The sequence below is a fragment of the Physella acuta genome, unplaced genomic scaffold (assembly GCF_028476545.2).
Source record: "Physella acuta isolate Inbredline_101_S28 unplaced genomic scaffold, ASM2847654v3 ptg000435l, whole genome shotgun sequence".
Lineage (NCBI taxonomy): Eukaryota > Metazoa > Mollusca > Gastropoda > Physidae > Physella > Physella acuta.
In genome coordinates, this window is record NW_026731954.1 from 89,996 (window position 1) to 107,047 (window position 17,052).

General features: G+C 32.3%; 1 protein-coding gene across 1 annotated transcript; it reads right to left on the reverse strand.

Moving 5' to 3' along the window:
• Positions 1 to 1,178: 1,178 nt before the first annotated feature.
• On the reverse strand, positions 1,179 to 15,914 carry LOC131942958 (tolloid-like protein 2). The gene is made up of 11 exons (XM_059302929.1): positions 15,866 to 15,914; positions 15,550 to 15,676; positions 14,369 to 14,598; positions 11,151 to 11,423; positions 10,284 to 10,415; positions 9,748 to 9,987; positions 8,078 to 8,219; positions 6,543 to 6,745; positions 5,350 to 5,476; positions 4,863 to 5,089; positions 1,179 to 1,456 (listed from the first exon to the last, which is right to left on the reverse strand). Exons 1-11 carry the CDS (start codon positions 15,912 to 15,914, stop codon positions 1,179 to 1,181), a joined length of 2,028 nt encoding a protein of 675 aa, XP_059158912.1.
• Between the last annotated feature and the right edge of the window lie 1,138 nt (positions 15,915 to 17,052).

Genomic DNA, 17,052 nt, shown 5'->3' on the forward strand with positions numbered 1-17,052 from the left:
GCCCGAAAAATTTTAATATTAGATAGAAAATAATATCACCAAATACACATTATTAATTAATTTTAGTTAGAAATTTTTTTATAATAAACACAATTCAAAGCATACAAACAAAGTTGTTTATATTTATATTTATAACTGAGAAATTGCTGTAAAAACATCTTTATTCGTTAATGATTGTAAGATGATGTTGGCGGCGGTGTCTATACATTCTTTTGATGTAAGCTCGAACACCTGGTTTAGCCGACTGTTGCGGTAGTGATATAGCTATTATGACACGATGTAGGCTGCGCGGCGTCTCGCTACGTTGAACAGAGGCGCGTTTGTTTGTTTATCGTGTCATGCTTGACTGGTGTGGTGATCATTTAACAATAGAACAAGGCGCAGTCTAGGCGGCGAATTTAAAAACTATAGGTAGTCAAATATGTTTGATCTCCATTTAATGCATCTTCTTAAGACAATGTGTTAGACTTAATAAGGAAAGCAAAATTCATTTTAAAATCGAGAGATAAATTAAAATGTTATTTTTGTCTTATTTCATAGATGGAAGAGAAAGTATGTTTCTACACTTTTTTATATAGCAAATACCAATTAATTAGGAATGTCTGCATGGTAATATATAATATTATCCCCCCCCCCCCTCCCTTTACTTTTGCGTAGATATGTTTTGTTTATCAACATTTAAAATTTAAATTGATAACGAATGATTATTTGGTAACATATAATGTTAACATTTTTCGGGCAAACGGCCTTCGGGCAAACGGCCTTCGGGCAAACGGCATTCGGGCAAGTGTCTTTCGGGAATTTGTCGTATACCCCGCGGGAATATGAAGAAGTACTTCACTTTATTTAAGTACAGCTCTTGTAAGGCAACGCTACAATGAGGTAATTAAGGTTTGAAATGTGAGCATTAGTTGTTTTGTTTTCAATGAAAATTAAGGCTAATGTTTACAATCCGTTTGCTAACTTTTTTCTCATTTAGTCAATTTAGGGATGGATACTGTTCATACGTGCTGAAAAGTGTCATTACGAAAAAACCAAACGAATTAATGTATTTTATAATAATTTTAACCTAACTGTATCAACATACTATGTACCAACTGCTATTATATTTCAGTATTAAATTTACTATACCAAAATGTAACTTATGTATGTAGTAAAAATAATAATTTATTTTAAAGTTATAAAAGAAAATCTGACAAACCTTGACATTGAACGGTTGCTATCCTACTAAATCCAAGTCTACATTCACATGAATAATTCCCTGATGTGTTCTTACAAACTTCATTAGTTGGACAGGTGATGTAGTTGCACTCATTAACATCTTCAGAGCAGGTGTCACCTGTCCACCCAGGCTTGCACACACAAACGCCATTGGTGTTGTCGCAGAATCGTGTTTTAGACTTGACACATGCACATTTGTAATTACAGGTTGGTCCGTACATAAAGGTGTTACATGCTGCATAACAAAATGTTTAAGTATAGAGAAACAAAATTAATAACATTTTAAATAAATAAATAATCCATAAGATTGTGTTGGTGAAAAAGTGCTTGAAGCTTTCAGATAAAATACCTGGGGGTGGTGGATAGGGTAAGTGAGGGTGGAGAGAGAGGAGGCTTTGTAACTTACTGGAGGGCAAGTATATTAACGTTATTTACCAAATAAACCTAATTTATGCGCAGGTAAGAGCGGGGTAAATATATCCACCTATTCTGTCTGTGGTTTTCCTTTTTGGTCTGATATTTAGATGTAGCGAAGCAAACTTTTAAAATGTATCTCTCTCGGCTTTTTCCTTAGTTTCATACAATTGATTGTTATAAGATTTGTTTGGCAAAACTGTTAAATAGCAAAACTTACAACAAAAATAGAAATAAATAAGCCTACTTTATACGGTATTTAATTAGCATTCAGAACTTCCATTCGAGACAGCAATATCTTTTTGGCGCATTTAAAAAGTATTATTAAAACTTTTAAAAAATTGATTTCTACTTTTTAATAGAATTCCATTCTTAATAAATTGGACACCATATACTACTACATATGTTAGCTTTAAACCCGATATCATTAGCTTGCGATATCTAAAAGACGAAACTATTTTTTGGAGGTTTTTGTTTTCATAAAAGAAAGTATACAAAGATAAAAGCTGTATTAGAAGAGGATAAAAGTGAGTTACATGATTTTCAACAAACCCACATAAAGCGAGATAGGTACAAATACACATAGACTCACAGACAGAGGCGTATCCAGGTTTTCGTTGTAGGGGGAGCGAAAAGAGCAAAAAAGCGCCGATTTGTTAACACGTTCTATATACGTGTATTATATATATATATAAATAAATATATATATATATATATATATATATATATATATATATATATATATATATATATATATATATATAATTACTAGCTGTATTTCATTACTTCAGTATGATGTAAAATAAATTGAAAGTAGCACTCTGAAGAAGTAAGAAAAAACCCACAATTTAGGCCAACAAAACAAAAATTGTATCAATCTAAACAAAATATATATATATACACACACACTACAACCAAAAACAATGAACGTAACACAATCTGTTTTGTAATTCTTGTAAAAAAAATTCTTACATAATAATTCATGGGAAACTATTTAAGACAAGTGAAACAGGGGAAATAATCACCCTCCAATATAAATATGTATATATCTACACATTTAATTATAAATGTTAAAACAAATAAATAATTATTTTAGAATATAATGAAATTGTTTAGCACTATTCGTGTATACAAAATGTTTTTGTCTATAATCAGAATTTAATATATCGTCATCATAAAAGCTAAAGTATTACAGCATAATGAAAATTTTTAAAATCAGAGTTGGTATAAAACCACGCTTTTCGATGTAATGGAAGAACATTCGGAATAACCGCCTACATTTAACTAAATATCGGTCTTTTAGTTCAGTTCATATATACTTCTGCTTCTTTGTGTTCTTCAGAGATCATTTTTTGACATAGTAATAGGTATGGGATAGAACACTGTATTGATCACACACCTTTTTACTGGTAATTGCAAAAACAATATTCACAGAGTTTTACGTTTAAAAAGCTATGTTTTTTGCGGCATGGTACTTTGGTACATCATTACGCGTTTTTCTACATGTACTTAACAGATCAGTTCGGGGTGGGTTGGGGGGTGGGTGGGTTCAACTTCATTCACTACTGTCCGTTAAATTTAGGTTAATTATCCAACCCAGTGTATACCTAGGTGTGACATTAATGTCGCTCTACACAGTTGTGGTGGTGAGGCGTGTGTGTGTGGGGGGGGGGGGGGAATAACCAACTCAGGGTGAACATTGCGACAGTTTTTAGATGACTGTTCTAAGTATACATATATATTACACAAATATATATTACACAAATATATATTACAGAAATAGATTTAAATAAGTAGCAGTAGCATTATGAAAATATTTTTTTAAGGAGGGGTCCATGGGGGAGGGGGGTTGTAACTGTTTCATATAATTTGTAATCGTATAACTATCGCCCAAACTGTAAGAATACTACTACTTCATCGTGATGACGTTGCTGACCTCAAAATTTCCCCACCACTACGCAGTTTGTTCATAAGTAAATTTAAATAGAGGTGCCACATCAGTTGTATTTGTTTCTGTATTGTAATTTTAAAAAAGTTAATCACACGATTCAAAATGTATATATAAAGTAATTATGTGTGAAGTTTTATGTATAACATTTTCTAATTCAATTATTCGTAAGAAAATACATTATACAGTTGCCTTAAACTTAACACCCCTCTTGCCAAGTGGTACTACCGTATAGGTTTTTTAAACATTGCAATGCATCGTAATGGTTATTTATTTTTAGAACAGCAAACTGATGCAGCTGTTAATACGTGTTGTAAAACATAGACACTACTAGACTAGTACAATAATGCTTAATTGCTGCATGAAAAGAAATCTTGTGATTTACATAGATGTGCCGACCAAAAATATTATTTAACAAATATCATTGTTTAAAACTTTGAGTTTAAAAAGTTTCCAAAAAAGGCGCCACTTTGCTGAAAATGGCCAGAGGGGGAGCAGGCTCCCCCTGCTTCCCCCCTGCATACGCTACTGCTCACAGACTTACAGGCAGACACGCAATCACACAGAGACACACAGAGTCGACCCATTCCAGCGCCCGGTGAAGCTATAAATTTGGTTTTTATACAGTTATTCATGTTAGTGGACAGCGTTTTTGGAAATGTTGGGGGGGGGGGGGGGGCGCTTGTCCTTTTTCATAACTTTGTGTATAATTCAATAATGCAGCACATAATGGGCATTACAATATTACTTTTTTTTCAACCAGCAATACCCCGGCTACGCCTCTAGACAGAATTACAGAATGACAGACAGATAGAGACACACATAAACAGATACCTAGACACACAAGCACGTATACAAGTACATACATACTTACTGACACACATACATACAGGCACACATACATGAAGACGGACGGACAGAATAATAGAAATACACCTATTCACACAGATATGATTTTAAGTTTTGCCCACTCAGGACGGTGTAAAACTTCGTGATTTATAACAATTTTAAAGCTTTGCACAATTAATTCATTAATTCAATATAAGAGAAAAAAATTAAGTCCTCTGACGAATGCAACTTAAAATAAAAATGTGATAACTGTCCCGTCTCTTTTCTCGTTATAAGATAAATTTATGATGTCACAGAAAAACCTATCGAACGTTGCTTGTAATACATTTCTAAAGTAAGTATTATTCAATGCAATAATATATGTATTGCAATTGTTTCGTCTGAATTTTACAATATGCATGCATGGAAAAATTGTGTGGTTTTAACTTACGGTGAATACTGTAAACACCATGAAATCCTTTTCTGCTCAACTCAGAATCTGAAGCTGTTTCGAGCTGAATCTCCATTATGTTACCACTGGTCCTTATCAAAGGTGGTATTCTGGTACCACAGTATCTGCCTATTTGTGTTCTTGTTGTATTCTCAATACTAAAGATGTTTAATGAGTCATAGCTACACGTGCTATCTTCAATCAACTGGAACTCCCCGCTTTTGATACTATACAATTATGATGAAAAACAAACAAATAAAACTTACGTAATCAGGAAACTGCGTATTAGATAAAAAATGATTGTTTTAGCGCAGTTTAAGCCTTAATCCTAACCTCATATTATTTTTATAGGTAAAAGATGTGTCAAAATATAGGCAACACAGTATCGTCCAATGAATATTACCTTCACAATATTATCCAGTCGTTACAATGTGCTACTAAATTTTAAAAATATGACAAAAAATAAAAATAAAAACGGTATTCTTACTGCAGTGTAACAACATGACCTGGCTTCCCTTGTATTCTAAATTTACATTCAGCTCTTCTCAGGTGATAGTTTGGGTAACCTTCTGTTTGAACAATTCCAGACTCTCCAGTGTAGCTTGAATCACAATCTGCATGCAAATATCACGCAAATGTTAAATGTTTAGCAATCGGTGGTTTTTCTTGTTGTTACAAAATGCATTATACTACGTAGTATTTTTAATATTGCTTTAATCTAAAAAAGTTTCGTTTGCATCCTAGATAAGATATTCTTATTTCAAATGTAAATTGTGAAATAAAATTACAAACCTGGTATACAGTTGCAACTTCCCATTGTATTTTCACATCTCTCCGTGACATAGCAAGGTTTATAAAGACATTCATCGACATCGAAATCGCATCTATCTGACGTCCAACCACCGTAGCAATGACACGCCCCGTTAAAACTGTCACAATAATATGTGTTCTTCTGGACACAGTTGCATGGTGTTGTACATCTATCTTCTCCATAATAAAATGGTCGACATCCTGTTATTTTCAAAACGTTTAATAATTTTTTTAGTAATGTATTTATAATTGTTCAAAATGTGAGCGATTCTATTTAATTAACTATGTTTCATATGTACGGAGGATGCACACCATCTGAACGTTATATTTTCAACTAGCCTATCTTTACTTTATACCATGATATGCATTTTCACCCTCGTTTATGTAAAAATGTTCAAAACCAGTCTTTGCTTAAATTATTGAACCAACCCCCCCCCCCCCCATCTGATCGACTTCGTCCATATAGTCCCACGTCATCCATTTTTAACCATTTCTCTTTTTTCCTTTCCCTTGCTTTAATTCGGGTTGTAAAATTTCCGTTTTGCATAACATTCTGGAAATGTTAGATGTCTTATGCAATTATCTATAAAGCTTTTGTAAAGTATGTACTTCTGCTATACTTAAATTCAACAAATTATATCTCGTATTATGATTGTAGAATCATTACTACCAATGTAAAAATGTCTCATGTGTATGCCTAATAGTTTTTTCTTGTGTGATGTATTTGGTTTCTCTCCCTTTGGGTGATACAGCACCCTTAAAGGGTCGTGTAAAGAGTAAGATATTAGGCATAGCTTGTTATAAACCTAAGCAAAGCTAGGCATCATGCCTTGTATAAATATAAACGAATTTGTATAAATATCTACATACTCATAATTGTAGCATTGAATCCTTTGTCATCATCAAACCCATTTGACTGTAATAGAATGTTTAAAACATTTTCTCTTGAAGTTATTTCATATGGCGAGGTTATCCCGTAAGAAAATTGGACGTATACTCCGAAAATAACTTCTTCTGGATTATACACTTTCAAATCTGATTTACCGTGATGGTTCAATGAGATGTTACTAAATCTGCAATCAAACAAAACGAAAATCATTTTCAACATCATAGCACATAATTATTAAGAAAAATTGAAATTGAACACATATTAATTAAGAATGCAATATAAATTTTAAATAAGAATCTCAAGCCTTGTTGCTGTCAGAGTACAAAATGTAATTGTTCAATAATACAATGCTAAAACTGTGTGTATGTTTTAATTAGTATTTTTTTTATGCAACTTCACTTTTGTCCTTAAAAATTGTATGTCGCTTTTTGAGTTCTAGATTCACTTTCATCTTCCAAAAGTACGCAAAGTAGGGCCGACTACACGGTGAACTATTTGTGAGCGTTTACTGTCTTCTCTCCTTTATAACTTAAACATGCATTTTTAATTTTTAATATTTATTCTCCGGTAAATAAATTGTTTTTATCCATTTTGAATTCAGATTTAAAAATCGTGCATAATACTATTCGCCTTAATGAAATTCCTGCCTGAATGCGACAAATGACAAAGGTCACTTGCCCGCGGCCTTATGACGAAAACAAAGTTAATATTCTACTTTATCAAGTGACCGAATCACGGTTGCAGCTCGTTATTATATATTACTTTTCCCGTGGCAGACTTTTTTAAGCTGCACTGATCTCGAAGTACTAATAAGTATTATGTAACTGATGACAACCAAAGAAATATCGCACACACAACAAATAAAGACGATACACGGAAATGGGAAGCATAATCATTTGTTTTTTTTTAATTTCCACATACAAGCTCGCTTACAGCGAATATAAAGCTCTATAAAATTGAAAAAAAGTTTTTTGTTAAAATTAACAAATTACACCAGTTCAAGATTTAGTAAACAGTTCGTCTAGTTGATGACGCCTTGAAAAATAAGCATTGGCTTACTAACGGTATTACGTAAATAACTCAAAGCATGGTAAGCAATGATTTTTAAATACCATCGTTCGTCAAGTTAAATTTACTTTTACCGACATTCCATTTTTTTTCAAGCCAATCTATTCTTTGTTTTTAAACCACAAATGTTGACGAAATCATAGTGTTTGGTATCCTTAAATATTAAGAATAGCTTACTTTCTTGCTTATGTCACTGATGATGCAAAGAATGATAGGGAGATATGAGATATTTACTTTGTAATTAATTATCCAAATGAGTATGATTATTCATATTAAAGCATTAATGTTTTTTGTGCATGCGCATAAATAAACGAACGTGATAATTACGTTAAATTATAGTAGGCTAATAAAAACGTTATAGAGATGACAAAGAACAGTGTTGCTACCAGTATTCCCTGGGTCAAAATTACAAAATTAAAAATAACTTTTTTTTAAAAATTAGACTTACCTCAAAGAAATAATGTACCCAGCCGGTGCATCTATTGCCCAATAACAGACTATTTTATTGGCATATTTTGGATAGCCAGGACTGATAAGTATCTGTTTTTCATCGGTTGCATGAATTTTGTGTTTACAGTTGCTGACATAATCTATTTACATAAACTACACATAAGAATATAAGTGTAAGGAATCATCAAGTACAATACGATGTGTAGGAACATAATAACCATAATAATAATAATGTTACCTGAGTCGTTTCATGCTATTAAATAACAGCTTAGTCAAATGTTATTCGTTTGCAATACATGTATAACTGGCTAGTATTTAGCTAGGATTTTTAATCAGTTTGTATTGCTAAAAATAATACAAATAACTAATAAATAACAAAAATTAAATAATCCTATTCAATTGGATAATGTAGCTTTTTATTGAAGCGAAAATATACTTATCTCTACAATTTGACATTAGTGTGAATAAAACCATACCGTTAGTTATGTACGATCCATTTAACTTTCCAAGTCCGTTGTAACTGTAACTAGAATTAATTTTTAAATGCAACGTATTACAAGTGGATATGATTGTAAATGTTTGACTTTGATTATAACCTTCATGTCGACCCAATAAAAATCCGTCTGCATGTGGACCATCAAAAATGTGCAGAGCAGTGTTCATAGTATTAACTGTTAAACTGTAGATAAATTGAGTAATAACATAGTTATATTTTTTTTTAAATATGTAAGATAAACAAGATAATTATCATTTCTAAAATTGTACTTTAGTTAAATTTGAACTAACACAATGACTATGGTTTTACATAGTCAGAATTTTTAAAGAATATTTTTAGAAGTGAGAAAGATAAAATTCATGCTCTGTCAATACACACGGAAGCAATATAATATATAAGCAAATACAGATGTTGCTAAAACTCGTAGTTTAAATCCATTTATTTTATATCTTTTTTATATTAATAAAAATATGTTTAAGTAAGTGTACGACTAAAACGTAAATCATAATGTACAGTTCAGTAATTGCTTTGATAATTTTTAAAAGCTTGTTTTCCTAATCCAGGCAAACTGATAGATTTTTATGTCAATGATATCATAAAACCTTATAAAAAACAATACCTTAATTTGATTGATTTATCTCGTGCCACAGTAATTGTCCATGAACAATGGATGTAAAAAGTAAAAAAGTTTGGGTATTTGTGTGTTTCTAAAATTCCCGAATTTGCATTCAGTTTATAGTTGCAGTCTATGATTAAAAAAACAAACATATATGAATATGAAAAGAATGACCATCTCATATAGCTATTAGAGAAATATCAGTTAGTGAATGGATTGAAGAATGCAATAATTATTTTTGTTATGATTTGTTTACAGAAAAACAACACATACGTGTATATATATATATATATATATATATATATATATGCATATTTTGTATATACATGTCTAGGTTTTGCTTTAAGAACGGTTAATGTAAATTGCAAATCGGTATCATATGAATATACAATTAAATCAGCAGTACTACAAATATGTGAATTAAATGCAATTTAAAAAATACAATTACAATTACCATTTCTTGCTTTCAATCCTTTCTAAACTAAAATTGGCAAATGTGAGGTTTTAACTAATAGTTCAACTAATTATTTAATGAATGATAAATTAAGAAAATTACCATCTATACACATATAACTTCCGATGGTGTTTACACACTCATGTTTTCCCTTTGCGTTCTCACAAACTCTCAGCTCTTCACTAAGTGCACACTCATCGATGTCCTTAGAGCAAGTGTCACCTGACCAGCCAGGTAAACAGATACACTGACCAGTGACATTGTCACAACGTTGGGTGTTAGTCTTGTCACAAGTGCTGCAACTCCTTTCACAGTTTCTTCCATAAGTTAGACCAGTGCAAGCTAAAAAAGAAAAATGGATTTTATTTAATATTGTTTGCTAATTTACACAGTAATAATAGAAGTAGTTTTCTTAGAAATTAGAACATTATTTCAGAATACATTATTCTTGTTTGTAAACATTACTAATTATTAAATTGTATGCATCAATTTTCCAATTGCTTGTTTAGAATATGCATTAAAACGTATTGATAAATTCCTTTAAAATCTAGAAACTAAAAGGAAAAATAATTTAAATTTACATAAATATCATTCTTAATATTGTTTTAAATATTATATTTGATAGTTAATACACTCACCCACACATTTATTTCCAACTATTTTTGTGTTGTATGGGCAGATACACTGCTCCGTTTGAGTGACCTGGCCTGGAGGAGTTACCCACCGACAAAGTCCTTGACAAGGTTTTGTGCATGGTCTGTTAGTACTAGCTAAACAATAAAAAAACAAATATAAAATCTTTAAACAAATAAGCTTTGAAATGCATTGAAATCAAGACAATAAACAAACTTGTGGTTACATTTGGTTAGTACAATAATGGGTTTACTAGTGGAAACACAAATGGTAGTCGTTTAAAAATGATTTTTTAAAAAAGATTATGACGCTGGATGGGGCATGTTTTGAAAACGTTTGTGCATGATATTTCAGGAATAGCTCTTAACTTATGGGAAAAAACCCAGTGAAGTCTAAGGGAGTCGTGGAGTAGTATAACAAACAAACAAAAACTAACAAGAGAATGACTATCTTGTGAACTTGCATACAAATAGCAAGATATCTGCAAAACATGTAAAAAATCTTTGTTGCGGCCCTTTGTGACTTGGAGAAAAGAGAACATTTGTTGATGATAAGAAAATTTATTGTTATACCGTAGGCCAATAATAATTACGTCTAAAATTGAAAACGAAACTTGGAACACGTGGTAAACATAAACATAATTTAAAAATATATTGAAACATCGAAAATAAAAACATGATAACCAATGCACACAATACTACGCAGACCAATCGTCAGAATGTTGTAAAACATTGGTATGTAATGCACTAAAATCTTTAATAAAAACAAATTTGATGAATTAGTAAATTATAGATGTATGTTTGTTTTCTGTTGCGTTGACATCGCTATTCCAAAATAGTAAGTCCAAGTATTATAACACTTTTTAGTATTACCTTCGCAATCTCCTGTTATTACATTTTTCACAAGCCCTACTTGACATTCACAATCAAAACTTCCAGCTATGTTCTGGCACACTTGATAATTTCGTGGACAAGCTTCAATGAGGGGATCAGCACACTCGTCAATGTCAGTTTCACATGTGGGCGACGTCCATCCTTTCTTACAGGTACACAAGCCGTTAAAGTTGTCGCAAAACGCAGTGTTCTCCACTACACAGCTACAACTTTGTGTACATCTTTCTGTGCCAAATTTCATTGAAGGGCATTCTGTTTGAAGTAAGACACATCAGTAACTGACAGCAACGTCAAATTTTTTATGATTACTTTAATAGGTAGTTTAGAGTGCAAAATTATGGTTACGCTATGTCATTTTTTAAATTGTACCCAAACATCTGAATTTACATTTTAAAGCTGTGTAACTATTTTACAGATGGGAAAATCTATATTGGTCTAAGCCTTTACTGCGTGTGTCTGTATTTCTGTCTTTATTTCATAATAGGTCAAAACTGCCGAACCAAATTTCGAGCACTCCTAACTGACCGATTGTTTCAAACTGCGCACGTGGGTCAACATCTGATGACTATGCAATCTGACATCAAATGGTACTTTATTTGATTTTTAATTAATATTTTTATAAATGTAAGAATAATTTACTAAATAAATTAGAGCGACTTACTACAATGCCGCACTATTATACGCGCATTTTCATGTTCATTTGGTGAGCAACAGTTATTAGTCATGAAACTCTTTAGAATTTAAAATAATAATTTTAAGTACTCAAAAAATAAATTAGGAGTGTTCTCTCAGAAATTTTCTCGAATATTCTTATATAACACTACGGGGGTATTGGAAACTCGGGTTATGGATATGCTTTTCATTCAATTTTACATTCTTAAACTTTTTAAAATGTCTAGAGTTTTGTAGAAAAAAGTGAACAGCAAACAATATTTGTATAATACTGCGGAATATCAGTAGGCATACCTTATACATTTTTATATAAGTTAAGTTTTTAAACTTGTCTTTAAACTTGTCTGTTTTTAGTGCATCTATATACTACTAAAAGTCAAGTTTGTTTACATGTTTGAATATTTATTTTTTTGTTTGTTTGTTTGTTTGTTTGTTTGTTTGTTTGTTTGGCTGATCGAGTATTGTGAATACTTCTATTCATCGTGGACAGCTGTAAAATAGTATGTAGGTAGAGAAAAAATTTTGTTTTAAGACAGACTGTTAATCACACATTTATTTAAAGACGTTAATTAATTTATTGATTTATTCATAGGTAGATTAACCCTATTTTTTTAAAAAGATTAGAACGACCACTACACTCAGCGGGACCGTGACGTCACAGTTTTTTGTTTACTCTTTAGTACAATAAAATGGCGGCGTCTATCGAAGAAAATTGTGTTCCCATTCAAAAGTTTAACGCGTTCTAAATCTAATTTTCTGTCGGTCATAACTTTAACAATACGTCCGTTTGCTGTATTTATTACGTTCCAACACTTATATCAATTTTCAACTGTCTTTTTCATTTAGTTTTACGATAAATTTCTCTAGATCTACAATCTGTCCAAGAAAGTTATTTATAGATCTAGATCTAGAATCTAGGTCAAATCAAAGATTTATTAGTTATAAATACAATCCAAAAAAACGAGACTTAAGCAAACCAGTCGTAGATCTAGAATATAGATAATTCTATCTAGATTTAGATAATAATGAGTTTCTATATACTAAACTATTTTAGATCTTTATTATTTTGTATAAATCTTTGTTTGGAATATGGTAATTTTGAAATGCTCGCTCCCGGGCCTATTGGCGTAGCTTAAGATTCATACGCGACTTCGATGCCGGTAATTTTGCTAAATTATAAACGTAAATTCTAAATAGAATCTATAGCTCAGTCGTAGATCTAAAATATAGAGAAATTTCTATCTAGATTTAGATAATAATGATTTTCTATATACTAAACTATTTTAGACCTTTATTATTTTATATAAATCTTTGTTTGGAACATGGTAATTTTGAAATGCTCGCTCCGGGCCTATTAGAGTAGCTAATGATTAGATCTAGATCTAGATCTAGCAAGAAAAACTAAACTTAAGACTTAAGCAAACGAGTCGTAGAATCTAGATCTAGATAATTCTATCTAGATCTAGATAATTTCAGACCTTCTTTATTTTATATAAATATCTTTGTTTGGCTAATAAAGCTAAAATTTAATTTGAAAGTTACTACTACTAGACTTAGATCTAGATCTATGCGCGTAAATCAAGTTGCATAAGGAGACTCAAAGTATAGTATAAAAATTCACTTGTGACGTCACGAGTAAATAGCAAAGTTGGTAGTGTAATCGGCTCTCATGCGGGTGGCACAGGTTCTAGACCTAATATAACAATGATTTTTTTTTTCAATTCTTTTTTTTAGATGTGAATGATAAAGTTGCCTATCTGAACTTGGCAGGATACAGGGCAGGTGAAGTAGAGTTCATCTGTTTCTTTGTCCTAAGCATATGAAAGGATAGTGTGGTCAGAGACATGCTCGGCTAGAATCGTTTTTTAAACGATAAAAACATGTTGTCTGAGACTTGACGGGACACTGGGCAGGTGAAGTAGAGTTGAGTAGGTCACCTGTGACGTCAGTATATGAAGGGATAGTCCGAAATCGGTGTTTTCGGTGTTTTTAAAAGATAAAAACATATTTTTGAATGTGGGGTCTGTTTTTTGTGACGATAAGTGACACTGCAGTAGCGTAGCGAGGAGGGGGGGGGGGACATATGTCCCCGGGCGCCGACCTTAGGGGGCGCCAAAATGGGTTGGAAAAATAAATTGAAAGGTTGAGGGGGTGCAAATCGAAAGTTTGAGTGGGGGGGGGGGTTCGAATCGAAATCTTGAGGGGGGGGGGTGCACATCAAAAGTTTGGGGGGGTTGCAAATCGAAATCCTGCCGGGGGGGGGGGGGGGGTTCAAATCGAAAAGTTTGTCCCCGGGCGCCGGGAAGGGTTGCTATGCCTCTGAGTGACAGACGTGATGTTTTTTGATTGATGACCCCCGAAACCCACAGTTATCCAACGGATGACGGGTAGTCTAGTTATTTAATAAAAACGCGTTTATGCATTTTTAAATTGCTGTATTTTTACCTTATTATTTTATGCAGTAGGCCTATTTTTATCAAGAACATAATTTGAACACTATTTAAGTTAGCAAATATTTAGTTTACCCTGAGTCCAATATTCGGCCAAGAATCCTGGTCTTTGATTCACGTTGTCGGAAGTGAATGTGATTAAAACTTTATTAGATGTCGAACGAACAGAAAGCTCAGCCAGCTCAGTGGGTGTGTAGTACCTGCATAGCTGCCTCATCACATTTGACGTCGTGCTGGCCCCATCGTAAATATCAACGTAGTCTGGGCATGCGTCTACATATCCATCAAAATCTACAGTTTTGAACCTGTTTAAAACAAAGCTAGAGTGAGCTCTTTAATACTTTCAGTTTATTTGCACATAAGTGTAAGGGTTGGGATGAGCTTGCTGTGCAGGATGGGGCATAGTGTGAAATAAATCGTCGAGATAATCAAAATGATAATAGTTATTATTCGTTAGAATACAGCATTTCACCTTATACCCTGTGTACAAAAAATTAATGTAATGTAATTTAATTCATAACTATTATTGTGATTAGTCATTAATTTTATTTTATTTTAATAATTAATTTTTTTTTCATTTAAAACAGGTGCAAGATCATTAGCTAGCTACTCATGATAATGTCTGAAAGTAACTACTTTTTAAAAAATCAAATATTAATAAATTTATTTTAATGTATTTAAAGCCAAAAAGTCGAACTGTGTTGAATTTCATCTTACAACTTGCGTAATAGGTCTTTTATCTATTATCTATTCTCAATGTAAACTATATATATATAACCGGTTGTGTAGCCTTTGTTGAAATGCAAAGTCTTGATGTAATACAACGCCTAGATTTAGGATCTCATCGTAATGAAGGGCATATTTACAATGATATGATAATGAGGTCAAATATCAAAGTAGGTGTAAGGTTTTAATATCAGTTATGACTGGGTAAAATGGATACTTGTAGAACATAGATTTCCTAGAGTTTTTAAAAGATATTCTGAATTGCACTGTGGATGTAACATTCTGCATATTCAATTTGCATTTTATAATGCGTAAGAAAAGTATATAAAAACAGCGATACAACATACTTTGCTTTAAAACGTTAGGGATTGTATACATTGCCTAGGCATTCTATAGACTTGAGATATTTTGTCCATGAGATAATTTATCTTTGAGATAATTTGACCTGATATCTTTTGTCATGAGATCATTTGTCCGTGAGGTATTTTGTCTGGGATATTTTGTCTGAGATCATTTTTCCACCAATTTACCTGAGGTCAATTATCTCGTTGGGCTGTGCTGTGATGGTCCAGTTACATCTGGCATTGTTAGGGTAACTGCTGGGGTAGTCTGGTGACACGATCACTCCACTGGGGCCTTCACGTGTACCGCCACAATCTAGATGTTTAAAACATTGTTGAATCTTTTTTTTTGTTGTAAAAACAACTTAAAAGATTTTACACCTGAATTAGAAATTTAAAAATAACTGTTTTACATAAGGAATAATAAAAAAGCACAAGCTTACGTATAGCTATCTTTAATATTTTTTAATATAAAAATAATGGTTGACCATGCTTTATAATTTACCTGTGAAAAGAACTTCTGATTTTCCAAGTTTAAAAGCAACTATCACCATATAAAGCGTAAATGATACGTTGGATAACTTCATATTAAGAAACTAAACGAAAGAAATAAATGCAATAAAGGGTAGTCAAAACGCCAAATATATTTAATTAAACCAATACCGTTATATAAAACATGTTTTATCTATTGCTTCAATCATTATTTGGTATTCATATTATTAAGCTATCTTTCTAGTTTCTTAAAAAAATAAATGGTAGTAATGATTTGTACATATTTAAGGAAATACCTTTTTTCCTACAATGTGTATCAGAATAGATACATTTTTTCACGAGTATGTGTTTTAAGTATGACATTTACCTCATTATATACATACGATGGCGTTATTTTTTAACTAACCAAACTAAGTGCTGGGTTTTAAATAATTTAAGTTCCTTGTTCTCGATACGGCTTTAGAATTTAAATCTATACGAAATGTCGCCTCCTAGTATGCAGCAGCAAAAACTAAACACGCGTTAATTAAAATTCTTTAAAATTCATTTACTTAATTAACATCCTTGTAGTAAAATACTGTACATCTTCATATTTTCTTTTGCTTACATTTATTCTCGTCTGTTTGCTCTGTGTAGCGCTTAATTAGAATTCTATAGATTATAAAGTCAAATGTCGGAATGTCGTAGTCAACGAAACATCAATTTTTAAGTCCTACGCACGTCTCAACACATGTCGACCTACTGAGCCTAATCTCGAGTGACGCAATTTACATATAAATACAGATACATGATAAATTTAAGCTCAAGTCAAATACACATACTACCAGCGGCGTAGCCAGGATCGTCCCAAGAGGGGGGGAGGGTTCCAATTTTCACCCGGGGACAAACTTTCGATTTGCACCCCCCCCCCTCAAACTTTCGATTTGCACCCCCCCTCATACTTTATATATCTATACCGAAGGGTCTATGGGGGGGGGGGGGGGGTTATGACGCCCCCTAACCCCCCCTGCCTACAACACTGCGTACTACTGTTATTTAATTACATATTGTGATAATGCCAGTTCTCCATGCTGTGACATTTGATATTTTGGAAACAAGAAACATTTGATTTCAAACTAGGAGCTTAAAAAATCGGCAAGATTTAGGTATTTTAAGATTTCATGCAACTGACTCTAAACTATTAAAATACTTACCACAACG

Excerpts from the sequence above, each read along its gene's own strand:
- LOC131942958 (XM_059302929.1), bottom strand. The coding sequence starts at position 15,914 with ATGGTGATAGTTGCTTTTAAACTTGGAAAATCAGAAGTTCTTTTCACA. Across the intron at positions 10,416-11,150 it reads AATAACAGGAGATTGCGAAG|CTAGTACTAACAGACCATGC; the intron begins GTAATACTAAAA and ends TTTATTGTTTAG. Across the intron at positions 5,477-6,542 it reads ATTCAATGCTACAATTATGA|ATTGTGATTCAAGCTACACT; the intron begins GTATGTAGATAT and ends ATTTGCATGCAG.